Genomic DNA, 27,847 nt, shown 5'->3' on the forward strand with positions numbered 1-27,847 from the left:
TCACAATAATAGCAGTGCCATGTTAAATTTCTCACTCCTTATATTTAACCACTCACACTTGGAGAGTGGACTTCTTGTGGTACAGTATTCAGATTTAGACATAAAGGCCCACACCCTAGATGGCTAAAGTCTGTTTAAAGAGACACAAGCAAATGTAAGACCAATATAATCTGATTATTAAACTCTGGGTATGAACCCATTATGTGAGTTAGAAAATGATGAGGTAGCAGCAGGTAAAGGTTGGGGACCCTATATAATAAGAGTAATGAAGAAATGTGAATCTCTCTCTCTTGAAGAAGGTTATAGTTGTAGTAGTTACAACAGTATTATTGACTATTAATCGGAATAAGATAAGGATGTGAGTAGAAGATGATGGGAGGCGTAGTCCCAGCAGCAATGGGCAGTTGAAGGCCAGACTGTGGCCCGCTTTGGTGGGCCACAGTACTGATGTTCAGCCATGCGTATGTTGCTGTGAAGTATGTAGAGGGTTACTCACATGTATCATGAACAATGACCAGTTCTGAAAGCCTGCTTGCTCTTAAAATATGGATCAAAGGTTTGGTTGGGTCCCTACTGGCTCTACTCAATAGGCCATAAGGTAGAAGTAGTAGCAAAAGCAGACTTATGGAACAACTTGAATAAATTAGAACACTTTGCAAACAATTCTGGAGAGGATATCCAGATCCCTGGACTGCACCTGAACTTCCTCTGACCTCTGGATTGGACCTCTACTTCCTCTGGGCATCTGGCAGCTTGTACTACACCTCAGACAGATTATTCTCTTCAACTATGCTTTGGAAATGGCAATTCCTTCTTTGATTTCGACAGCCCTGACTAGTAACCTGACAGCTCACCCTGTTAGATTCACAGCTCTATGGACGAGTCTGGCAGCTTTCTCTGTGAAAAATTGCAGCTAAATCTAAGGGGTTTACAGTATGTGAATTATCCATATCTGTGAGACTCGCCCTTATTGTACATGACCTACATTAGTCATCTAGATTTGGTAAGGTTACAGTCTTGGCAGTGGTTGCACCTCCATTCTCCCAGCTTTTCTTATAGCACTTGCATTAACCTCTCTGCAAATGACAGGCACTGCCATCATTTCCCGTTTCTCGGGCATGCTAGGAAATATAGTTTGCTGTGCCAAGAAAGCATTGGACTTGCCCCAGCCAGCGTCTTCTCCGCCTCGGTTTTTGTACTCTGGGGCTTCAGCTACTAAGGACAGTGGTCCAGAATCCAGGGGTTACACAAACATACGCAAAGCTTCACAGTCATGATTAAGCTATAGAGAATATATATGAGCCAGGCAGTATTTTATGAGAATAGCAAGTTAAAATTAAGGATGGGAACATAGTCAGTACTTTCTGATTCCATTTTTGCGTTAAAACCATTTGACCTCATTCATTAGGGCATATCTGCTCATTATGCATGTAGTATGCAAAATCACTCTGTGCATGCTCAGAACTGGCAGATACAATTGGTAAATCAGCCCTTTTCAATGCTATAAAGGGCAGAAGGGGCTGCTACTACCAGCTACATTTTAAGGGGAAGTCCTGGGCAGGGAAGGAACGTGTGGCTATAGTCAATGTACAGTGTGGCCATACCCAAGTTGAGCGCACGCTACCACAGCTGTAGCAATCTCTAAGGCCGTGGAAGTAACCTTCTATTTGTGCCATACATCTTGCTTCAACTATGGGGCTGGCGGGAAGGCCGATATTACAGCTGGCCGACCCACTGTCTCTTTACTGTGTAAAAAGTAGATTTGAAAAAATAAGCGTGCAGTCCCCCACCTACTTACCTTCTGATCTCCATCTTTAAGGGATCCAATCTTGTAAGCTTTTACTCAATTAGGCTTAAAATAACTGTACCAAAAACTATAATATTCCAAAAGTCCTGTTGCTGTCCAAAAAAAAAAAAAAAATTCCAGGTCTTGGAGTAGTTCAAAAAAAAGAAAAGAAACTCCCCCACAACTTTACAATTTTGCAGAAACCAGCACTAGCCTGGCAGCACTAGGGGGTTAATATCATTACTATAGGGGGGACTCCTTGCTTTCTTGCTTTTAAATCTATTTTTACACGGTAAAGAAAAGCCAAGCCTTAATACGGGTGTCAAATTCTGAGCGTGTACTTTCTGAGTGAGTGCTTTAAGTAAGCATAGACACATATATAGGCTGAAGTAATTTCTAGGAGCAATTGCGCTGTTTACTACATTTGTACATACATTAAATTCACATCAGAATGCGTATAACTTATATGATCATAAACTAAAATAACAAAAGGTAGCAATAGAAAAGCAAATCAACTAACAAAAAACAAGTACTTTTTCAAATATATCCTTTTTCAATATAATCCGTATATTTGAGGGTCTTTTATTTATCTATTATTTGAAAATAATTAGCTATATATATAAATAAATATCTATTGCATACAGAGCATACCATGCATATTGAAAATAAATCTTCACTGTGTATAGTAGTTCTGTGCTAGCTACTGAGACTCATGCGTGAAAGATAGGAAACAAAAACAATGTCGTATCAGTCATCATTATAATCTGGCATTTACACCTGCCCTGCAACAGATGCAAAAGATATGGCCGAAAATAGGATTTGAATTTGCCATATGTGCAGGAGGCACCCTTGCGGTACATAGCCTACATTCGTCCACCCATTACTGTACATGACCTTATTTCTGCCTCAAGGTGTAAGGCATCGTAAGTGTCAAATGAATGTGGATATGAATTCTGCGCAATTGCGTTAGTGTGGTCTTTGGCCATGCACAGTGTGAAATCACACAGTTACACTATGCAAATTGACGTACAGACAGAAATGAATGATCATTAAAATGATCTTTTATTTCACAAAGTACTGTTACCTACTTTCTCGTGACTATTTTCAAAGAATCTTGTTGAGTTCAGCTGTAAATCAAAATGCAACATAAATGTTTATTTGAAAGAAGAGAAAATTGTCCCATTCCCTGTATTCATATCATTCTAAGAACAAATATAAAGGTGGCATGCTTAAATTATGGGAAATATATAAAATATAGCCTTTAGCTGACAAGCGCAAACACAACAGAAAAGAAAAAGCGCAATAAACTGCACAATAACTCAATAACATTTATGACAAAGTTCCCTGTCTGTATGAGTTTATTTTGTATTGTTATGTATGCTTCCTCCTGGTTTATCTGAAATATTATAAGATTCAATAGCCTTATAAATTTCATATGAAAAGCACCATAAACTCTTTGGCAAGTTTGTACATAGTGTACATATTGTTTTCCTAAGGGAAACAATATTTAAAGCTGTATGAGAAAACACTTTGTCTAAATTACAGACATATATAGTTACAGAAGACCCTAACATGCTGTCTCTGGGAATAGCCATAGCCATGCCCAAGGCAAGGTGACAGAGGTAACCGGCAGGCTTGGACAAGACTGCTGGACAGGGGCTGGCTGGCAGACTTTAGCCTGGGGGGCAAGCACACAGCACTGACCTATAAGTAGCGGCCCATCCTTAAAGGGTAGTTTTCGGTACAATATATATTTATCAATATAAAAATCCAGGGATACTTTATTATTATAAATGATAAATCTTAAATAAAATAAATAATGCAACAGAAAACACATCTCACTTTATATTGCATTTTATTTTATATGTTCATTCTCCCTACAGTACTTTTTTTGTTTTTTTTACATGGCTGATTATAGTGGGATTTATCAAAAGGCTCTTGTGGGCCCGGGGCACTTTAGACAGGGGGGTCCCTATGATGTAACATAGTTATAATTTTAGACAAATACACAGACAATACTGTGTGCACTACTGTTAGATGCATGCAGATTTGCCTTCACAAGCAGTACAATGTGAAGCAAATCTTACCTACCAACAGTCCTTTCAGTCCGACCAAGTCCTGACTAAGCGAGACAGTCACCCAAATTCAGGACTGCTCCAACAGATTCAGGACAGTTGGCAGACTGGAGGCTCTATTTTGAAAAAAATGGGTGCATGAAATGTAGAAAACTCCAACCAGCCACAACTTTAAAATAATAATATTCACATTTGATAAAAAAAAGATCTATTTAGTTCCAAACAACTTTGACATTAAATTATTAACAAATACATTTAATAAATTGACCTATTTCCCTCCAATCGGCCCCAACATTAAATTAATAGTATTCCCATTTAATATACAGTATAAGCCTATTACCCTCCCTCCAAACAGCCCCAGCAATAATTAAATAGCTTTTTAGTTTAATAAATTTCCCACAACCTTCCCTGGCATTAAATAATTAATATTCATATTTAATAAATAGCCCTCCTCCCCAAACTCAGCCCCATATTCAATTACTCACCTTAAATTAATAGGCCCCACTATTAAATAGCTCCACAAATAAATTGCCCCACCATCACCCCACAAATTAATAGCACCCATTAAATAATTAGCCCCACCATTAAATAGCCTACCTCCGACACTATACTAAGACCCCCTTCCCGCACACATTATATTAACATACACTCCCCCCACACACACACACACATTATGCTGCCATGTTCCACCAACACACATATTATTAACACCCCACTGCGTTTACCATGTTCCACATGCGCTTGCTGCTCCTCGCACATGGGATGGCACCTGTCATATGGTGCACATCCCATGTGACTGTCTTGAAAGACACACATAGGGGAAGGAGGGGACACAGGAGGGATGAATCTTTCAGATCCGTGGTCAATGATGGAAGGTGACTGGTCCAGGAAGAGGGGTCAGCCACCAAGAAGTAGACCGGCTCAAAACAGACTTTGTCTGTCTGGCCCGGAGGGCATGTGCCCCTCTGACCCCCAGCCCATCCCGCCCCTGCTGCTGAAGCACTGAGAATCCTTGTAGGAATGGAATCTCCATACTCCTGTGTGAGGAGAGCAGGATGCTAAGGAAATATATTATATGTAACTACTATGAACATTATGCCACATGAGGCCCGTGCACCAATATATAAACAATCATTAAAGTATGCAAATGGTGTGGTCGCATGGTTGACACTTTATTATTATTATTATTATTATTATTATTATTATTATGCATTGTGTGTCTGTTATATTTCATATGTTGTGATGTCATCTGTGAATTATGTTATATTCAGATGTAATGTTAGAATTACACCAGGTAGATGACATATAATAAATTTGCAATGTGTATTCAATAACTGTTCTGTTCTGTCCATACTGTTCTGTTCTGTAAATTAAAAGGCAGACTTTGAGTATAGTTGTTAGTGGGTTATGTGATAACTTAGATGGTAAAATGTACATAATTAGTAGCAAGGTTATGCATACTATTACAATTAAGATAATATTCTAAAATTGTGTTTGCAACAGGCTTGTGTCCTAATATTCAGTCAGGCTTTACTTAACATTCTATTGTGTAGTCATCTGTCTGGCTACTGTATACACAGTATACAAAACACAGTAGGTCCTTCAAGTCTTAATAGCCAAGAGGGTATTGTGTTAGACTGTGTATAAAAAAAAACCATTATATTGTGCAAATGTAATACTTTTATCCAAATACACATCTGAATAGTAAACATATGTAAAGGAGTGGTTGATTGCTCAGATAGAAGGCTATTTATGTGCCTATAAAAATGGGCAAGCCAGAGCATGGACTGTGTCAGTGTGTGTGTGATCTGGTGGTGAGACTGCAAGTTTTAGGCTTCATCTCCAAAGCCCACAAATCCAGTTTGAAGTGACGGATTGAAGAGGTCATACTCTTATCACTGACATATTTATTCAAAGACCTCAGACCATAGTTGTTTAATTAGTGGGTAATTGCATTTATGTATTTTGTTGGGTGTCATATAGAGTCTGGGCCTCATTCATCAAGGAATGCAAAATTAGCATAATGTTAAAAAACACAGCTACATCAGGGATACACACCTCTGTATTCAACAAAGAGTGGATCTGAAGAAGTGTCTGTTAATGAATACAGGTCTAGGTTTACTCTGTTCTTACAGACAATCCACTGAAGGATACATCCAATATATATGTGGAATATAAAGTCACAAAAGAATGCACAGAAAAAAAACTATTCAATTAATGTCACCTGTTAATAATATTGTCATTAAAGACAAAACATCAAAAAATAAAAAAAAGTGTTTTTTTTCCCCTCACCCCGCATTTATTACGATGTTAGGAATATCAACTGTACATAAAAAAGCATTTTTACAGTTGCTCCTGATTGAAAACACATGTTCTAGCATACATACATACATACATGGCCATCATCACTAGTAAACAGCACTTACACTCGACCTGTAGCTGGTGCAAGTTATACGACTTAAAATTACATATCTGAGATGCCCGAAGTCTAAATTTTATGCTGCTGCGTGTGCTCAAGCTTGACACTACCCCTACTGTATATTGACTACATGTATACGCCCTGTCCCCTCCCCGTTCCGCCCATGAAATTGTTGACTGTAGTTAGGGGTCTTTGCGCTCAAAGATGAATTGGACGTTGCTACGTGCATTGGCGCATGCTCTGATTCTGGACATGCACAGTGAAATTTTACGCAAAATGCGGCACGTATCGGCATTTACATTCCTTGCTGATTCAGGCCCACTGTGTATAAATTTAATTAACACTGCAGATGGGTGGTACATTTCAACATAAAATAGGTATTTTTAAATATCACTTACCACTTAAATCTGAGAGCAATCTGTGAATCCATCTCCATTCGGACTTGAATTGATAATTTATTGTCTTCATTGGAAATTGTAAACGTTTGTACCAGAAGGTTATCCTTCCTTTGTAACCTGGTAACATATGTTTAGAAATTGGGTTTGTTTTGACATTGTATCCAATGTCTTACTTGTAGGAATTTATATAAATTCTGGGTAGTGATCTGATGTTGACCAAAATTTGACTAAAAGACAACATCTTACTTTTTTAGATTCATTCTGCACTTTGGTTATTCTGTGATTGTACCACTTATCAAGGTTCAAATTTGGATTTAAATTGGCAAGGTCCAAGAGTGAGGATTTTGTGGAGGGAAGGTTAATTTCTTGGCTAAGATTCACCATTTTATCACACGCAGTTAATGAATCCATAATACTTTTTAATGTAATAATATTACTAGGCCTCTCTTTTTTATCAATCCAAATGAGATCTTATATGGAAAGGATTAAATCAAGGTTCTTTTCTAATTCTACCCATGGTTAAAGAGAGTATTGTGTCTTTTAAATGATCTAGGAAATATGCTAATTGACAACTGTGCAGTGATGTAGTTGTGAAAGTGTCCTGCTAAGCAAACCATTTTGGTGCCTCCGTGTTCTCACAGAGAGGGAATGGACTAAACAGCCCTGAGCCTACATAGCACATTGAAGTCACAGAAGGGTTCCAAGAACTTCTTGGCCCCAGTAGAATTGATACCACTGCTACCACTATTACATCCCCCTAGTCCCAGAAGGGTCCAGCAGTGGGACATTAGTTAGTCATTGGGAAGATGTTTATTTATGTTATTAACACAAGGTTGGTTAGAAAAGTTGTTACCTCATGCCTTATGGACACCCATATGGTGTCATGTGAGGATAAAAGTTTAAGGACAATACTATTCTAAAAAGTCAAATAATTAATATACAAACAAAGATGATGAAATGTTTTAAAATCTTAGTTTTGAAGCAAATAATGAGGTAAATAACTGATTAACACAACAGTTTGTCAATCAAAAGTAGTATTGTTTGTTATGGAATGCGTGGCATTGAGCTCTCTGCTCTGCAAGTGTCCATTTGCTTAATATTATTTTCTTTAGTTAGGTTTTGTCTCATGTTATGAGGGTGTATTTTGTGTATCTTGTGTGTAAGTCAAACAGATTCCCTGAACAATGGTTGTTAAAAATTACTTGATCATTTAAAGCCAAAATAAATTCTGAGAATGATGATTTCACAGATTCAGAATTAAATAGTGTTACGTTTTTGCAAACGTAAATATTTATTTTATTTGGCAAATCGCACCAAATTTACACTTACAATGTACCTGTTGACCACAAAATTTGGAGGCTGCCATTTTGCAATCTGAGGCGATGGTTATAATCATAGGCAAACCAAGGGGGGGGGTTCCTAGTGCCTGGAAACCCCCTCCAAGCCTGGGGCACTGTATAATTGAGGTGGCTGGACCCTGCCCCCGCTTCACACGGCTCTGCTTGAAAAGGGAGAGCTGCGTGCACCTAACAGTAGTGCACGCAGCATTGTCCATGTATATTATGGGGATAGGAAGAGTTGGAGAGCAGCCAAGCACTGTCTAATATTATAGCCACGCCCCCATGCACGCTGGTCACGCCCACTGGCGGCATGGTGTGGAAACCCTCCTCTACAAATCCTGCGTTTTCCCCTGATAATCTAAATTTACTTAGGACTAATGATAACACTATTTGACATCACAAAGTGCTTCATGGCTGAGAGATGTAACTAGTTCCGCATGAATTCTTATGAGCGTTGTTTTAGTCCACCGAATGGCTGTCTCTATTGAGACTAAAATGAGTATACTTTAATGCATGCTGAATCTGACCTAGGAGTTTCTGCTGTCTATTTTAGGTTAAAAGTGTGAACTTATCTGAGGGCGAGCACCTGTCTATTCGTGGAATCGGCGAGGATGGTCTTATGGTTTTAGCCAATGAAACTCTTCTGGTTGAAGGTCAGGTGATCCGAAGTCCAACCAACAGTCTTTCAGTGTATTTCAAAACCTTCCAAGATGATGCAATTGGTACTTTTCAGTTGCATTACCAAAGTAAGTGTCTAACAAACATATGAGGGTTGACAAATGTATTATAAGCTTTTTCCGTGTAGATGGTATACTGATATATTGGTGACATTCTAGTCAATATGACAAGCTTTTGTTTGCAGTAATGGGGATTATAACTAGAGAGGGGTGAATTGATTCATCTGTTCGCCTAAAATTCAATGAATAAATAACACACACTGGAGAATCACAAATCAATGGTGACAAGCGATAGTCGGGAGCACTGCTGCTCATTATTTCCTTTATTACCCCACCCCATAGATCTCAGTTTTAATTCAATAAATATATCACATAAAAAACACCTCCCATACATGGTGAATTGTGTAAAAAATGCATAAATAAATCATTTTAAAAACTGGGTTCCCCTGCCATAATAGATAGCCCCAGGCTGCTCAGTTCAGGGCTGTTGTTGCCGTTAAAGGTAGGATGTTGTCTGTGACCCAATCTCCTAAAGGCTACCAGCCCATGCTTAAAAGTACTGGGGCTTTTTCCAACATCCCTGGGATGCGGGACTGGGGTAATTATTAGGTTTGGGACTCTTGTACTGGCAACTTTGCCACCCCAGTGTTCTCAGTATAATGATCCTTACATCCCCTGCCAATTATATCAAAAGAGAAAAAAACACTCACCATTGAAAAATAAACTTTAATTGAATGAATGACTAAGCACATCATCTATCATATTAGTAATCACTGATGTGGATGTTGCCATTTATAACCAGACTTTTAAACAATCTGTTGGGTGCCCAAGTAAAAAAGTACTTTATATCTTTATATAAAATATACAATCAATTTATCTAAGTCATGGAAAGCAAAGCATTTTGTTTTGGAAAGCCAAACTATCTGTGTGTTTTCATCTTCCATTTATTGGCTTTGTTTAACTAGATGAAAGTTGTATTTTGGACCTCCAGAGCAATTTTTTCTTAAATGCATTTTAAGATGTAAGAGTGTGTCATTTATAGGAAGCATCACAAAGGTGCTGTATAAATTAAAAATGTGCTGAAAGCACAACTTTGAGTTTATGTACATATAATATCTCTGTGTTATCACAACAGTGCACTTAATTATACAATCAATATCATGTCAATGCAAACAGTGTTGTCTTCAGCTGTTGTTGAACTAATACAACCAGCATACTCTAGCAGACAAACTTTGCCAGACAAACAATGAGTCTGTATCTACAGGGATTCTGGTAAAGAGAAATATAGAACTTGGTAGTTTGACAATGTTTAACCTATTTTAACCGTTTTTGTTTTTCTTTTATTATTTGAGTCCTTACAATAGCATGCTTTCTTTTACATGTTTCATTCTTTAACTATGATAGTCCCCATCACATATATATATATATATATATATATATATATATATATATATCTAATATATAAATGCTTAGTGGCGTCTGTCTGTCTGTGTGTGGAAAAAAAAAAAACAAGCTGCAGCGCCACCTGCTGGGCAGAGTTATATACTGACCTACTAAATTCTTAGTGTGTGTGGGAAAAAAAATTCAAAAAGGGCTGAAATTTGGTAGGGCTCAAACTCATTTTCGTGAGGTAATTTTACCTCATGAACACACATGTGTAGAGGCGTGCGTTAGTGTGTGTGTGTGGAAAAAACTATTTTCTCAGAAAGGGCTCATCCAATTGACCTGAAATTTGGTATACTGACATGATTTGACAAAAAAATTAGAATAGTCAAGTCAGTTAACTTCCATCATCCCCCCTTCCCCCCGTGGGAGGGGTAGTAAAGGCTAAATTTACGAGTTGAGGGGTCAAACTCATTTTCGTGAGGTAATTTTACCTCATGAACACACATTAAAAAGGCCGCTTGCGTCGGGAACTAACGCTCTTCCCCTGAGGAGGCCTGGGCTAGGTCCAAATGCATGACAAGAACCTTTTTAAGACCTTAAGTAGCTTGATTTGACTAGAATGCATGAGTATCATGCACGGGTTAACTTGTATATATATATATATAGCTTTAACATTTTCAACCTATACCGCTAATTTGCCCTTGACTTGATGTTTCAGTGTCACTGAACTAAATATGTATTTGTTTTATGTTAGTTTTCATGCTGAGCTGCAGTTTCCCCCGAAGGCCAGATTATGGTGATGTGACCGTCATGGATCTTCACGCTGGTGGGACTGCCCATTTTCACTGTTATATGGGATATGAGTTGGAAGGATCCAGCAACCTTACATGCATCAATGCTTCTAAACCACGTTGGAGTGATAAAGAGCCTGTATGCATAGGTATGTTATTGTATGTAGGCAAAAAAACAAAAACACATATAATAGACCACAAGTAATGAATAAAGGACCAGTTCAAACAAAACCAAATAGATGAACATAAAATGCATACACGTTGCACAACACCACAATAACATAAAGGCAATTTATCTTAAACCCATGTCCACATGATGTTTTTAGTTTGTATTTGAAGCATCTTCTGCACTTCTGAAGACATGATTGAGATGTGATAAAAAATATATAATGTATGCTTTAGCAGTATTTATTTACATTGTATCTTAGTTTTATGTTAAGATGTCTGACCTTTTGGTGCTATTTTTCATGGCATATAACAAATGTAAATAGCACAATATAAATGTATAATTATATTTTGGTTTCTTCACTTTGTCAAGCTTCTACAAATGTGTCACTAACTCTAGTGAAGCTAAATTCTACAAGGAACGAGTCATTATTATATTTTCTGTTTTATAATCCTCTTATCACTTCCCAAAAGCCCCCCTATCTATTTTATCCATGTGTGTGTTAATCTTCTTCATGAGTGATAATCTTACAATTCAATACTGCTGCTGGATTTGGTAATATCTAAATAGAACAGTTATTATATCTAATGCCTAGTTGATGGGGTATTTATACAACTGTGATCACAGTGGGGTAACATTTGACTTGCGTTTTAATAATTCGTTTTGTAAGGGAGTTACAAATACAATGCATTTTAATCAGCTCAGATAAGCTCTGCAACAGATAGCCTGGGAAAGTATACTCATAAATAAAAGCATAGGAGCCAAATGTGAAATGTAAAAAAATATTTAAAATTCTGCTGCAAGCATATACTATATAGCAACCAGTGCGGTTAAGTATTAAACTATTGGAAATAATAAGGGGAAAAAGAGAACATATACATTTTTATAGTTAGATGGGACTGAAAATGCATTATGAAAATAATAGAAATGTAACAAACTATGTAAAAGAGTAATCAAGTTAGCAAAGACTGAATCTGAAAAGATCAAAAGAAAGCAAATTTAATCCCAAAACATTTTTCAAGTTCGTAAACAGCAAGAAAAATAAAACTGAGTAATTTAAAGAAAGTAATGAAAATAATTGTGAAAGTTAAATATGTTTTTTTGTTTGCATTCACGAAGGAGGAAAAATATATATCAGGAACAGATTGTGAAACAATAGCCTACTTACAACATTAATGTTATCTGTCTAATACAGGAAGAGGTACAGTTAGCCTGAAGCAAGATTAATACAGATAAAGCACTGGGCACATATGACACCCATTCATGTGTGCTAAAGCAAGCAAAACTAGGAAATGGGAACAAAAACATAACAAAAAATTAAAGACCGGTAAATTATTTGAAGAGATTCTTAGGAATGGGATTCTGAAAACTACTGTAGTAAATAATTTGATAACACAGTGTTAGTATGATATCATATATGCTGGCTTATATCAAACCAATATGATTAGTGTTTATGAGGAGGACTATTTCAAGCTGAATTTTGGTACTGCAGTTGATGTGATATATTTGGATTTTGTGATAATGTTCAGTACTGTTCCACATAAGGGTCTGTTCAAATGAAGTGAGAAAACTACGTACATTGGTAGAAAATAGAGGAATCACAGGAAGGAGTTCTTTAATATAAGGGTGGTTAAGCTGTGGAATTCTTTACCATGTGGTGGTGATGGCAAATTCACTAACATAATTTAACAATCAGATGGATGTCTTTCTTTCAAGACATGTATCTGTAGTGTAACCAGATAAGGTGAACAGGTGCCACATCCTGGGGTAGATGGTAGTGTACAGCAGCAGAGATATCACACAAGTACAAGGTTTTGGTACAACTGGCCTCAGCCACTTTTATTAATCAGAAAACTATCAAACTAACAAAAACCTAAGAAGTTCCAGCACATATAGTTTATTCACAACAGATATCAGGCTATAGGGCCCCTGTAGTCCCTTTCCACAGGCAGAACAGGTGCAACCAATAATCAGTTTGCTGGAAGAACAGAAGACCCAGACTGCGCCTTGTAAATATAACCCACCCTTCTCTCGACATTTACACCCCAAGGACCCTTACCAGCTTTTTCTTAAAAAGAACCCAATCTTTTGGGAAGCTCCTTCCCACACAAATCAATCTCCCTTGAGTTTTTAAAACATGTAGGTCAGAAACCTGTGACCAACTATTCCCGTGTCTTTGTCACAGTAGCTATACTATATAGAGGAGATTATGGGTTGAGATAATTTATCTGATTAACATCTTTGGGTCAAGGAAGGCTTTTTCCACTATGAGACTAAATTGACAAATGTTGCACTGGGGTCTTTGTTTTGCTGTCCTCTAGATCAACACAATTAAAATTTATGAATGATTGCTTTTAACAAACATGTCATTTTTTAAAGCTTCCTATGTGCAATTATTTAACATTTTGCAGATATGGGCTAGTGGCGGCTATGAGCCTGACATCATTGTTGGAAAGTGGGGCAGGTCTGTAAAGTTCTAAAAATTTCCAAAAGCAAGGAAAATGGAAACCATACATAACTCCTTAACAGTCTTTATATCATGTACAGAAAAATAGCATACAAATAGATCTAACATATGAACACACTTAAGCAAAGAAACATTTTGTTGTGCCTTTAATTAAATAAAGCTCAGCTGGCTTGAACATCAGCTTTTTAATTGTTAATTTTTTCCAACTAAGCAGGAAGCTGGAATGGATTATGAAGCAGAAATAATTAGGTGATTACAAATAAAAGTGCATCCAAAGTACAAAAGAGACATTCAGTCACTGTAAAGATCTGTAAATTACTACACATGGGATCTAAGCATGTGATTCACTTGATTCTGTTGGATTTCCATGTCTTTTTATTAGAATTGGAAACAATTCACAATTCTCTTTTTTTTATCATTTGTGATTTGTGATTGTGTCTTTAGCTCCTTGTGGAGGGAGAATTCAAAATGCCACAGTTGGAAGAGTGTTGTCCCCAAACTTCCCCAGTAACTACAGCAACAATCTCTTTTGTGCATGGACAATAGATGCTCCTGGAGGACAGAAATTGCACTTGCATTTTGAGAAGTTCATTTTGACTGACAAAGACAGGTAATGATTATTGCTTTTCCCCATCATCATTATAATTTCACAGGCTTTGGGATCATGGCCTGTCAACTGTGAGGGAAACAGGAGGCAGGTTAGTAACACTAGGAGAAGAGAAGATGATGTGTCAGTAGTAGGGAAACTGGAGGAACATTCAGATAAGAGGTGAACCAGGAGAGAATAGTGCTGTGGAGACCACTATATCAACAGCAGCAGAAATGTCATGAAAGATGAGAAGGGAGAAGGGACTATTTGACTAAGCCATGAGAAGATCATTGGTCTGCATTGATGAAGTATAAAGAGTGAAATCCAGATTGCAGAGGGTTGAAAGTAGAGAGAGTGGGGAGAAAGTGGGTCAGGCTGTTGTACACAAGCCACTCAAGTAGTTTGGAAGCAATGGAGAGGAAAGAAATGGGTCAGTAGCTGGAGAGAGAGTTAGGGTTAAGATATTGTTTCTTGAGGATAGGAGACCAGATAGTTTAGGTGAGGCTGAGAATAAGATTAGCTCAAGGCCATTTAGGGGGTCACCGAGTGTACATGGGTTTGGGTGGAGGAGGCAAGATGATGTAGAACGAAAGAAGGTTAAGGTCAGACAATAGGAAGCCAAGTTTGAAAAGTTGGAGGTGACACACAGATCAGAGACCATTATATCCAGGCAGTGTCCATCGTATTGGGAGGGAGATGATGTCTACTGGGAGAGATTACAGGAGGAAGTAAGCATGAGCAATTAAATGTTTCTGTGGTACGAGGAACCTTCATTTCTTCTTTTGAATGACATCATGAATTAATCCATGGTTAAATTTGAAATGGCTCTCCTTTCATCTTGTGGTATCAGAGCAATGCTTAGAGACATAAGTCATGAGGGATGAATTTGATCATAATACCGGAGAGAGTACAAGGTTTGGGAGTAAATCTATCAAAAGGCAGGTTTGAAAAAATGTAGATGTTGCCTATAGCAGATTATAGCTTATGTATAGATTATGTATAATGTATAATGTACTAAGTAAATGATAACTAGAATCTGATTGGTTGCTATAGACAACATCTCCACTTTTTCAAGCCTGCAGCTTGATAAATTTAGCCCCCGTATACAGTTCTAAGCAGTGGTCGAAGTGAAGATTTAGAAGTGGTGGTATGAAAAATGTGATGGGAATATAAGTCAATGGAGTTTGATAGGTTTACAATGAAGGCAGCAGAAGTAGCGGTATGGCATACCACCATATAAGCCTCGACTTCGACCACTGGTTCTAAATATACTACTAGTAGTTAATCCCCAAATAACTGCTATGCCATGGATTTCATTTTAAAACAACAACACTGTCATCTTGTGCTACATGATTAATAAGACAGAGTTAAGCATTAACTTAATATATATATATATATATATATATATATATATATATATATATATATATACATATACAAGAGGTATCCTTTTCCACAGCTGAAAATAGCTGAATGGGTGTGTCTGCACTAAGACTCATCAAGTAGACCACCTGAGGAGAACTCCTCTATAAAGACCAGGTGAGAACGCCACCCGTCCATCAAGTTAGGGCTATGGGAGGAGTGTAAAGTATAAAAACTTGAATTGTTCATTATGTGGTGTGACCGATGCAGAATAAGTTGGCCGGTGTCTAGGGAGCTGGTCTCTGTTAATTTAGCATTAGGGTCACAAGAAAGTTTGTGGAACTTTGTGTTGTCAGTTAGTTTGCCATCCTGACAATAAAAAGTAAAGTACAAAGCAATAAGTTATTCGTGTCTACATCACCAGAAGGGTGCTCATGACACAATATATATATTTATGTACAGATATAAAGTACAACTAACTTTGATGGAAATCAGTTTGAATACATGCTTCTTTTGTAGATTTATTTGGTTTAAGTAGAAATTCCTAATAATAGTTTTATTTATTTATGTTTCTTTAAATATAAGTTAGGTGCCTGTTATGCATGCATCTGATTGTCATTTTTAGATATCCTCCTACTTTTCATAAGCTCTCTTGTTGGCAATCAAAAATAGCAGTCAGGTGCAGGCACAGACACAGGTTTGCAGTACTTAGCGTGTCATCTAATGGCAGAGGGGTAGAGAAGTAGAATGACACAGAGCAGACAGAGCTCATAGGGGTGTCCAAAGCCTCTCTGATAGCTACATCATTTTCCATGTGACTATGGTTGCCAAGGTAGTTCAGAAGAATAAATCATGAATAGCAGCCTGAAGAAAAAAACAAGGGAAAATGTTAAATTTCAACATTCTTATTATAGTCTGCCACACCTGACACCTGATTTTTTTCATGGCATAGCTGCTTTAAGGTTGACTTAAGCCTTTGTACATTTCCCGCATTCTTCATAAATTATCATTTGGAACAACTTTTAAACAAATTATAGATTTGTAATGTAAGAGAATGCAGGTCCATGTCTACAAAAGTCCAGCTCAATTGGGACCCCCTTCACTCAAGAAATAAAGTCTACAATATATTCCTTATTTTTTTTGAGTCCAAATCATCCAAATTGTGTTCATCCAACAGGTTGTGTGCTAACCTGTTCACCCATCAGCTTTTATATGCCCTCCAAACCCATGGACAGTGGGATTTAATCACAAAATCCAGAAAGGGATTAAACAAACCTGTCAGTTATATGCACATAGCCCCACAGTCTTATCCTGGCTCTTTGTCCTGCTTATTGTATCCATCCAAGCCACTTCAGAGCCGTCTCAGTGAGATGTCCAGGAAAGGATCTCTTCATCATGCCCCTGCCCGTCCAACTCATCTCCAAGTGCCTTAGCCAATGGCAGTTTAACGCTTATAGACCAAATGAGTTGATACACCCCAGGAGCATCCCCTTTTCAGAGGATAAAAAAAAACATGTGCAGAGCTCTTAGGAGATTTTTGGGCAAATCAAGACTGGAGATCAAGGCTCTCATTTGGCTGAATTGTGTGAGAAAATTTGTGAACAGTTGCACAGCAAGCAATAGTTCCACGAAGCCAAAATGGACCTGTCAAAGGCAGGGATAATTCTAGAGCCTGTCTGCCTTAGCATTAGAGAGAGAAATACAAAGTGAGATGTCTTCAAACCTGTGGGAGCAATAGACCAATGGGCTGATTTTCTACATTCTTTACAAGCTTGAGTCTGGATGGAGATTAGAAGTCAACAATATTACTTGGTGGTTGTGTGAACGTTTCCCTTATATGGTAGCAGGCACTTTTATTGTGCTTCTAGTTGCTGTGAACCTCCTCAAAGTTAAAATAAACATGCTTTATTTTTCATTAGTCTTGATATGAGCAAAGATTCCCACTGTGAGTTGGCATCCAGTCCCTCTGTTCCCTAGCCCCAGGGTCCAGATTAGCCATGTTACTACCCAGTCACATCTGAGCGAAAACCAAACCAAGCTGATTCTTGGTATAACCCTTTCCTATGAGTGTCATCACAGTATTTTATATTGAGAGAGCATTTAAAAAAGACTTCTTGTCGTTGATTCATAAATCCTTAGCTACGTGATTGTTACATTGTTCTAACTACGAAGGATACAAGGGATGACATTGTTACAGTCCCCAAAATGTACTGTTCCCTTACATGTTATACTCCTCTGTATTGCTTTATGATACCATTACCTGCCCTGTGATATCCCATTCTTTACATGTCACCACATGTTAGCCAGTCTGGTAGATCTGGCATTTTCGAGAAGGGCTGGTGTGTATTTGTGGTCTGATCCACTCTCCCAAATTGGTGTTAAAATGACCACCCAGCCCCCAAACCCTGCTTTTAGTAAAAAAAAAACATGACCCACACCCTGCACACAACCCACTACTGTGAAACATCACAATGGCACCGATGGGTACACTTTTGAGCTGCTGGATGAATGATGGAGTATGTGGCTTTAGGCATAGTGAAAAAAACATTTGTGATTTTGGCATTGATTTGGACTGCTGTGGTTTGTAGTTGCTGTGCCAGGGCTGCTCTTTAATCTCTGCTATATATACCAGGATCCTTACTGTTTTTTGTTATTGTACCTCCACGCTGAGGGTGTCCCAGTATTAAGTATTGGACTGTGGCCTAGAAAGACTTAATAGGCATATTCAATTAATAGTACTTTGTGTAAACATTATGTTACCTTGACTAAGCACATTGTCACTGCCAAATACATGTTATTATTTTTTTGTTTTGTTATTGTAAAACCTCAACATCTCCTGCAGCCTGATACAAGGTGGTATATACTGTATTGGACATTGTAACACTTACATAATTACAACATTTCCACAAATCATATAAAAATTAAAACTAATAGTTATCTTCACAGAATTAGTGTTAATTTAGGTAACTGAAAAGACTGAAATAAAAGAATCATGTGTACTCCTCATGCTTAAAAAAAATCAAATGTATGTAGCCTGAATTTACTACAGCTACAGATCATAATATCAGCATATAATCAGAAGTGTATAGGAATATAGGAAATTGTCTGTTGCTCAGGGGTAAGACCTCTGTTATTATTTTTTTATGAGAATTTAGCATCACAATTTGTAAACTTGTACCACACAGAACACAACTTGAGGGGTTATTCTTAATGTGATACATAGCACTTGGAAATACAACCAATTATGTGCAGAAAAAATAGTCAGGGAATGCAGAGCAAGAGCATGAAACAAAATACATAGAATTTTAGGGATTGCAGCCTTCTAGTAATGAGCTGAAACAGGAGGCTGGGAGGAAATTACCATGAAGTCAGATTAGAAAAATACAGTGTGAAAAAAATAAGAAAAAAAAATAATCCTAGGGTTTAGTTATGCCTTGACTATAGTATCTTAATATTGTAGAACCACAGACAGCCAGAAAAGGAAGTACTTCTTTTTTTAAAATAAATATATTGAAGGAGTCTCAGAAGGATTTAGTTCAGTGTTGACTACCATTGGATACTCCTATTTTTAAGAAACGCTTTATTTAAAAACAATTACAGTTAAAATAATTGATGAGGCTGCAATGGCAAAGTTTTAAAATAACTCAAAATGATCCATTTCTAGCAGTGGAGAAGTGCTCATTATGACAAGCAGATGGAATATGGTAAGAAAGTAAAAATGAAACTTCCTTTGTAATGTTTTTCTGTTAGGCCTTTAGAAGACATCTTTCATAGTGAATGAGTGTGATATTTTACACTGCAGAAACGAAATAGCCATTTTACAAGATTTACTTTCTCTTTTAATCACGCTCCAGTATTCAGGTTTGCTCTTTTGTTTTGCCATTGCATGACAGCTAATTAGGTTAGCCTGTTTACATACTGCAGTTTGTTACAAATCAATAGTCATTACTTAGCATCAGGAAGCAAAAACAGGATTCAGGGACACCCTATATTTGCCAGACCTAAAGCCCAAACAGGCTGTTTTTTCAGTGTGTAATTAAGTCAAATTTGTTTTAGTGAAGTTTGTAACCTGTTTTATACAAATGGAAATATTAATTTGCATTTAGATATGTCGTTAAAATAGTATATATTTATTGCCAGTGGTCGGAGAACACTGGTATACGGTGGTATAACGGTGGTATGCCAAACCAACACTTCTCCTAAAGCCTTCATTGTAAAACTACTAAATTCCATTCACTTACATCTTTCACACGGCCACTTCTAAATGTCCACTTCAACCACTCTTTATTGTGCCTCTTATTGCAATTAATACATATGCTAATACACATATAATTAAAGAAAACTACAGCAGTGTTTATATACTGTTTATTGGTATTGGTATATAGCAAAGTATGTATAAACTTATATTACTAAAGCTTCCATACAATTCTCACAAATAAATGGACATTTCATATTAAAACCAACATCATGATCCAGGCTGTTTACTTGCTGTGCTTTTGTCCTATCGCCTTATGAGCTGCTATTCTGTTCATAATGCTGCATGACTGATCTCTGTTTCCTTATGAGCACCTGACCTAGGTGGGTGAGAGGGAGGAACTGATGTACTTCATGATCACTAAATACGTTCATGCCTTCTCAATTCTTACATTTTAGCATTAACTCCAGCGTAATACTTGACCAATGTTAAAAAAGTTAATCACTAATTCTTTGAGTAGTTATTTATGAGGTTTCTTTTCTTTGTATCGAATATCTCCATACTTCATTTTATTTTTTTTTCCTATGGGATCAGCTTTCTTCTAGTTATTCCCTACATTACACTATTCCAATTTTCTCCATCTATGACATTCCTGTTCTTTTGATATACCATTCTTGCTGTGCATCCCTATCCTTTCCTTCCCCCAATATTCTTCTTCTTACGTCAGCATCTCATACTTCATGCCATTTTCCCCCATGTCATTATGCTTCACTTCCTTTGTCATTTGTACCTGTACCTTTATTCTACATTTTATTCAATTTCTCCCCCACTTCCCGCTTTCATCACATCATCAGAGTGTCTATTGTTCCCAGGACATGATATTAACCTTTCTATATTGTAACCCTACTTCTGTATTTCCACATTCTCTATGTCATCATACCCCCTCTTTCTCCCATGTTATGCTTCAACTATTCGGTCCATTTCTTTAACATCTTTTCTATTTTTTGCATAGTTTTCATCATTTTTACTTTCTCAATCACACAAGCTTTTTATATGACTTTATTTTGCTTGCCATTTCCTCGTGTGGTCATTCTTCCATCTAAATTTAATCCTCTAAATCCTCTGCTTTTCTCTATTATTTCTGTTTCTCCCAGTTTTTCATTCAAGCCACTTGCCATATCATTGTCTACTCTATTCCCATCTCTTAGGAACCTCCTAAGGGATGGGAATATAGTATTATAGTATAAAGAGTATTTATAAATCATCTCTATGCCTCCATATTCTTATTTTACATGTGTTACCCTCTTCTATCTACCCAACCATAATTATTTCTGAACCACTTGTGTCATTTTCTAACCCTAACACACCTCTAATGGTTTATTTATTTTTATATTAAAGGCATTTCAGATTAATTTAGCCATTTTTTTAGATTTCAATGCAATGTAATTACAACATGCTTTGTGAATTGCAATGTGTGTGAAGAGGAAGAAGATCTACACTAAAAGAGGCACTTGAAAGTCCATTAAAAGACTGAAAAGGCTAATGTTTTCCTTTAAAATCCTTTAGGTTAGCAGTATACAGTAATGGAAAGATCCTCTTTGATTCTGCAAAGACGGAGACTGTGCCGTTTGAAGGTCTGATTAGTGAAGGGTCTTGCATTAGGATTGAATTCTCTACAGATGAGTCCAAAACAGCCCCTGGGTTCAATGTTCGCTTTGAAGGTAAATTAAAATTTATGTATCAACATTAGGCCATGTATATGAAAAATATTTAATATTTAACATTCCATGGGCAAAAGTATGTGGACACCCAAAACATCACTTCCATATGTGCTTGTTGAACATCTCATTCCAAAACCTTGGGCATTAATATGGATTTGTCCCCCTTTGCTACTATAATAGCCTCCACTCTTCTGGGAAGACTTTCCACTAGATTTTGGAACATTGCTGTTTAGAATTGCATCCTTTCAGCCACAAGTGCATTAGAGAGGTCAACACTGATGTTGCACAATAAGGCCTTGTTCGCAGTCTGCAATCCAGTTCATCCCAAAGATGTTGTGCACAGGGGCATTTTAATCCTGAAACAGGAAAAGGCCTTCCCTGAACTATTGCCATAAAGTTATAAGCATTATTATAATTCTCTAGAATGTCATTGTATGTTGCAGCATTAAGATTTACCTGCACTGGAACTAAAGGACACATGCCAAACCTTGAGAAACAATCCCAAACCATTATTTTTTCACCACAAACTTTAAATATTTTAACTTTACATTTGGATAGATGGTGAAGCAGGATTTGTTACTCCAGAGAATGCATTTTCACTGCTCCAGAGTCCAATGTCAATGTACCATTGGACTCTGGAGCACCATTCCAGTTGATTTTTGGCATTGCTCTTAGTGATATGGGGCTCGTGTGTTTGGCCATGGAAACCCATCCATAATGCTCCTGATAAACAGTTCATATCCTGACGATTCTTCCTGAGGCTGTTTGGAACTGTGTAGTGAACTTTGCAGCCCACCTGAGTTGTTGCAGTTGACCAGGATAGCTCTAGAGGAGAGAAATTTGACAAACTGACTTGTTGGGAATGGGCCATATTTGACAGTGCCACTTTGAAAGTCACTGAGTAAAATCAGCGGTATGCTTGAGTTTATAGCAATGAGTGTCACTGAAATGGCTAAACACACTAATTAAAAGGGGTGTCCACATACTTATGGCCATGTAGTGTATAAAAACAAAAATCTTCTTTAGTCCATTTTAACCATTCTGATATTTGTCAAATGTACTACAAGTTATACTGGAGAAAGCTAATTCATGGTTAATATGAGCTTCTGCACTTGTATGTTTGTATTTATTTTTTTATTACGTATGTATTTATTTTGCTATTTATTTTATTTTTAATTTACTATTATATTGCTTTAATCTACAATTTCACCATTCTTGCTATTTTAATTATTCCAGCTACTACTTGAGAATTTGTATAAGCCACCCAATAATGAGGTAGTATCATTTGTTAGTATAGGTGACAACAATCACAGCATCCTATTGATCAGACTGTAGCCCAGTGATGGGCAACATGTGGCCCTCCAGGCCTTCAGCCGTGGCCACCAGTTCCTTCCAGCTTTATTGTCAAATTTGTTTGTTATAGCTTGTAACGCTTGTTTAAAGTGCCTTCTGATATGTCACTGCAGATATGTGTCTATTTCTTTTTATTAAATGTATTATTTTAACTTATTACTGAGATTAAGGGTAAAATCAGTTTCCATGAAACATGGGGAAAAATGTGTTTCATTCTGAATACAAAATTAAGTTTCAAAATTATTGTCTATGACATCTATAATTTGTTTCCTGCATCTAAATGTTTGTTTGATATCAGTTTCCTGATATCATTAGAAAAACTCTACATATCTTTTTCTCATCCCACAGTGTTACAAATGTCAAAGGGTGTAGTCGTAATTTCACCTGTTCTTTCTCATAGGGTTTGTCAAATTTTGAAAAAATATTTTGGATGTTGTATACAGTAGATGCTTCATCTTATAAACAAATGAGAATTTATGCAGCGGAAAAACTTCATAATGCTCAGTGGCGCACGCAGGGGGGGTTTCTGAGTCTCCAGAAACCCCCCCTTGCGCTAACTTAGTGCCCACCATAGCGTCACTGTCCTATACAGCAGCCGCGGTGCTGTCAAAGAAGCGTCCGCGGCGGTGCTGAATAGGAGCTGCTGACAATCCTGCGTGCGCCCCTGATGCTGGACTCCTATGTTAGCATTAGTTATTTGGTCGGATGACTTTTGGTGGCCATGATCCCTTCCCTGAATTTGAGAATGTTGCCAACCCCAACACAGAGAGGTGAGACCAATACCCATGACTAGACCCCAAAGAAATAGATTATTTTAAAACAATGATCCAATGAATCTTTTCAGATTTGTATCTTATTTCTTATATGACTACATAAGTTAAGGATAAATATAATTAAAGTCTGTTCACAATATTTCTCATCATCACAAAACAATCAAAATTCTCTAACTAACACATACCTTGCAACTTGCATGACTGTTACTCTTGGTAAAATTATCTCTTTGTTGGTGATTATTCAACTGGCCAGGATTTAGTTGCTGTGATTTGCAACTGGGGTGAACTTTGAACCTAATTTGAGTTATATTTTGCATCATTTAAGGATACACTTTGTGCTCTGAACGTGTATGTGACGAAACGAGTGTGATACGCTAACCATTCTGTCTCGTTTCTCACATAATGTGGATTATAGTACTTTTCATAGCCCTTGTTTTTGTTCCCCAGCTCACCAGACTACAACTGCATTGTCCAATTACATGTGGTTAAGAGGACATTGTAGTTCAATGTAAATATGTATATTGTGTATTAAATATTGATGACTTGCAGTAATGTTATTCATTGTCCTTAAACTGAAGCCAGGAGGGTTATGGGTAAAGATCAGGTGGTGTCCAGGATACAGGTGAAGGGGCTGGAGCTGTATTCATTCTCCCCCCTCCTTCCTCTACAGGAAGCATGGAACAACTGGGGACCCTGTGACATCACAAAGTAGTGTAAGTGGTTAATTTTAGGAGGGGCTCATTGCTACCTTATCCTTGGAAGTAGGGGAAGCCAAATAGCATCAATTTTTCTCCTTAGGACTAGTCCAGACGTTCTGTCTGAAGCATGGAACAACTGGGGACCCTGTGACATCACAAAGTAGTGTAAGGGGTTCATTTTAGGAGGGTCTCACTGCTACCTTACCCTTGGAAGTAGGGGAAGCCAAATAGCATCAATTTTTCTCCTTAGGACTAGTCCAGACGTTCTGTCTGCATCCCAGCAGGTGGCTTCTGTGAAAGGACAGCTCATCTTCACTGCCCTGTCCAAACCCCCTAGTCCTGCACTGACCAATGGTTAAGAAGAATATACCCAGGGGTCTGCCCAGGGAGGGGAAAGACTGTGGAAATTAGACCTGAGATATAAGGAACGACTCCAGGGGGGAGGGGTGTTCATTCTGGGATTTCATTCATGAAGACTGCAAGATCTAGTTTTGAGTTGTCGTTCTCTACTGGTCTATATATGCAGCTGAGAGAGATCCATGGGTCGTGAAGTCTGGACAGCCAGGTGTCTGTAACTCCTTAAACTAGTGGGGTAAGGGAGAGATGATGTGGTAAACCTGCCTGGCATTTATTTACTGTGTGTACATAATATTCTAGTGTTGTTTGTATGACAATAAATATACTGTTGTATTTTTATAACTGCATTTGCCTGAGTGACTACACGAATCCTAGAAGGTACTGGGTAGACTTCCCTGGCATAGGAAGGCACCCGTGGGTGGCCAGCCAGCATGAAGTGGGTAGCATTGGACCAGAAAACCCGGTATCTTCACAGTGTACATAACATTTCGGATGCAAAAAATGTGTACAAACAGCTCAAAACACAACATACTTCTGTGTCAACCATATGTCAAGCATACAAATGTGTATACTTGCGACCCAGGATAAGGTAAAGATGGGGCTTGACAGTGTTTTTAGTAAATTTAGAAGTTGCATTATTTGTACACAATATAATGTAATGAAGCATAATATATACAAGAGAGAATAGTGTCTTGACAGTGTTATTAATAGATGAGAAAGTCATATTTTCCATGTAAAATGTAATAAAATATAATCCTCCCATATCTGTCATTTACCGCTTTATAATGCCAATGTAATAGTCCAAATAGAACTGAAAGCGAAAGCAATCTGAATAGACGGCTGCAACCTGATATAATATATTTGGAACAGTGATCAATGAAGTACTATAAGCTGGAGGGGTTAATACGCAAGCAGCCAATCAGAAGCAGCTTGATAGTGCTGCTGATGACATCATCATGCTTGTTTACCGAATAGCAGACCCAGGAAACCTTCACCTCCAGTCTCAAGCTAATAGCCAAAATGTTAGTGATCTATACTTCATGGCAGGATGTTTTAAATGATAGGCTTTGCACTATATAACCATGTCTGCCAGGGTATACACCAAGGTTGCTTTGATATAGTGTCTAATGGTGAAAAATGTACATATTCACATAGGGCTTTGATAGGGAAGGTGGGCCATCCTCAGTTGTGGGCCTCATAGCACCTGACCCTTTCAGGGGCAAACGCAGGATTTTTAAGGGGGGGTTTCCAAATAGTTGAATTCTGAACAAAGCAAAATACAACTTAAAAAATAAAGCGCCACAATAAGAAAATAGCATTGATAACACACATTAAAACTAACATTGCTAATGTACATGAAAAAAACAAACAAAAAAAAAAACATTTATAACATGACACAAGTTTGGACTATATATATATATATATATATATATATATATATATATATATATATTGTGGCAAGAGCCCGCTACTGCAGAAGCACACGCGAACAACTTCTTCCTTTTTATGTAGTTTTATTGTCAGGATGGTAAATGTTTTGACACCGTACAGATTTCACAGCAATACTTGGAGACCCTAAACGCTAGCTATACATAGACCTGCTCTCTCTCAGGACCAGCCAGCTACCCCAGCGTTGGTCTCTCTGAACAAGTGATACAAACAAGCATTTATACCTGATACTCCTCCACCAGCCTTAGCTTGATGGACAGGTGACACACCCACCTTCTCTTTAAAAGGAAAAGCCCATCACTGGCTCTGTTTGCACTAACAGACACACACCCTGTCTGTTTGCAGAGAGGAAGGATTTCAAATCATGTAAGTTAACCAAACTTAAACTATTGCTTTTCATACAAAAGTCTTTAAATCTACATTAAATTTACATTAAATCTAGGTGCGTTACTGCACAAATGTCTTACTCTTTTTCCCTGCTTTCTCTGCATATTGCCAGCTAAATGCCTCCATTTGTTACATATCCCTCCCCCTAGCGTCTCCAAGTAGGGGGATGCGGACTTCGCGAGGAGCGCATATTTTCGTGACAATGCATCTGCATTTTTGTGCAGAATCCCAGGTCTATGTTCTACTGAGAACTTGAAAGGTTGCAGTGCCAAGAACCAGCGGGTTACCTTGGCATTTACCTCCCGGTTGTTCTGCATCCATCTCAATGGTGCATGATCTGTTATTAAGGTGAACTCTCTGCCTAGGAGATAATAGCGCAGAGCTTCTGTAGCCCATTTTATGGCGAGACATTCTTTTTCCACAGTGGCATATTTTTGTTCCCTTGGAAGCAACTTACGACTTAGGTATAGGACAGGATTTTCTACTCCATTCTTCTCCTGTGACAAGACTGCACCTAAGCCAACACCAGAAGCATCAGTTTGGAGGAAGAACCTCCGGGTAAAATCCGGTGCTTGTAGAACTGGGGAGGAACAAAGAGCTAACCGAAGATTAGACCAGGCGGTTTCTGCAGAGTCAGACCAGGTTAATCTATCTGGACAACTTTTTTTTAACATGTCCGTTAGTGGAGCAGCTCTAGTGGCGAAGTGGCTTACAAACCGCCTGTAGTAACCTACTAAGCCTAAAAAGGTTCTTAACTTTGACTTTTTTTCTGGTCTTGCCCAATTTTTGACTGCCTCCACTTTATCTAGCTGGGGTTTCACACGCCCTCGACCAACAACGTACCCCAAATATTTGGCTTCTCTCATGGCTATGGCACATTTCTCTGGGTTAGCTGTTAACCCTGCTGACCGTAATGAAGCTAAGACCGCCTCAACTTTGGCTAAATGTGATCCCCAGTCTGGGGTATAAATCACTGTATCGTCCAGGTAAGCGGCTGCATAAGCTGTGTGAGGTCGTAGCAATTTATTCATGGCCCTTTGAAAGGTGGCAGGTGCCCCATGCAACCCAAAGGGTAAGACTTTATATTGAAAGAGACCATCAGGGGTGGAAAATGCAGTCTTTGGCTTGCCCGTGGAAGTCAGGGGAACTTGCCAATAACCCTTTGTTAGATCAAGGGTTGTTAAATAATTGCTACCAGCAAGATTTTCCACTAGTTCATCCACACGTGGCATCGGATAGGCATCAAACTGCTACATACTGTTTAGGCGCCTAAAGTCATTGCAGAACCTAATTTTCCCATTGGGTTTCGGGACAAGCACAATGGGACTATTCCATTCACTAGTGGATTCTTCAATCACATCTAACTGGAGCATCTTCTCGACCTCCTTTCTCACGTCCACCCGTCTAGCTTCTGGAATACGATACGGCTTCTGCTTTACAATGAATCCTGGCGCAGTG

At 37.9% G+C, this 27,847-nt stretch overlaps 1 protein-coding gene across 2 annotated transcripts in view; it reads left to right on the forward strand.

Annotated features, from left to right (window-relative positions):
* Positions 1-27,847, forward strand: part of SEZ6L (seizure related 6 homolog like) — a 330,229-nt gene that overhangs the window by 217,791 nt on the left and 84,591 nt on the right. For both annotated transcript variants that reach the window (XM_075214453.1, XM_075214454.1), the window contains 4 exons: positions 8,572-8,764; positions 10,836-11,021; positions 13,950-14,115; positions 21,218-21,372. In XM_075214453.1, coding sequence (XP_075070554.1) covers positions 8,572-8,764; positions 10,836-11,021; positions 13,950-14,115; positions 21,218-21,372 — 700 coding nt within the window. The remainder of the gene's footprint in view (positions 1-8,571; positions 8,765-10,835; positions 11,022-13,949; positions 14,116-21,217; positions 21,373-27,847) is intronic.

Source organism: Mixophyes fleayi, chromosome 1 (genome assembly GCF_038048845.1).
Source record: "Mixophyes fleayi isolate aMixFle1 chromosome 1, aMixFle1.hap1, whole genome shotgun sequence".
Lineage (NCBI taxonomy): Eukaryota > Metazoa > Chordata > Amphibia > Anura > Limnodynastidae > Mixophyes > Mixophyes fleayi.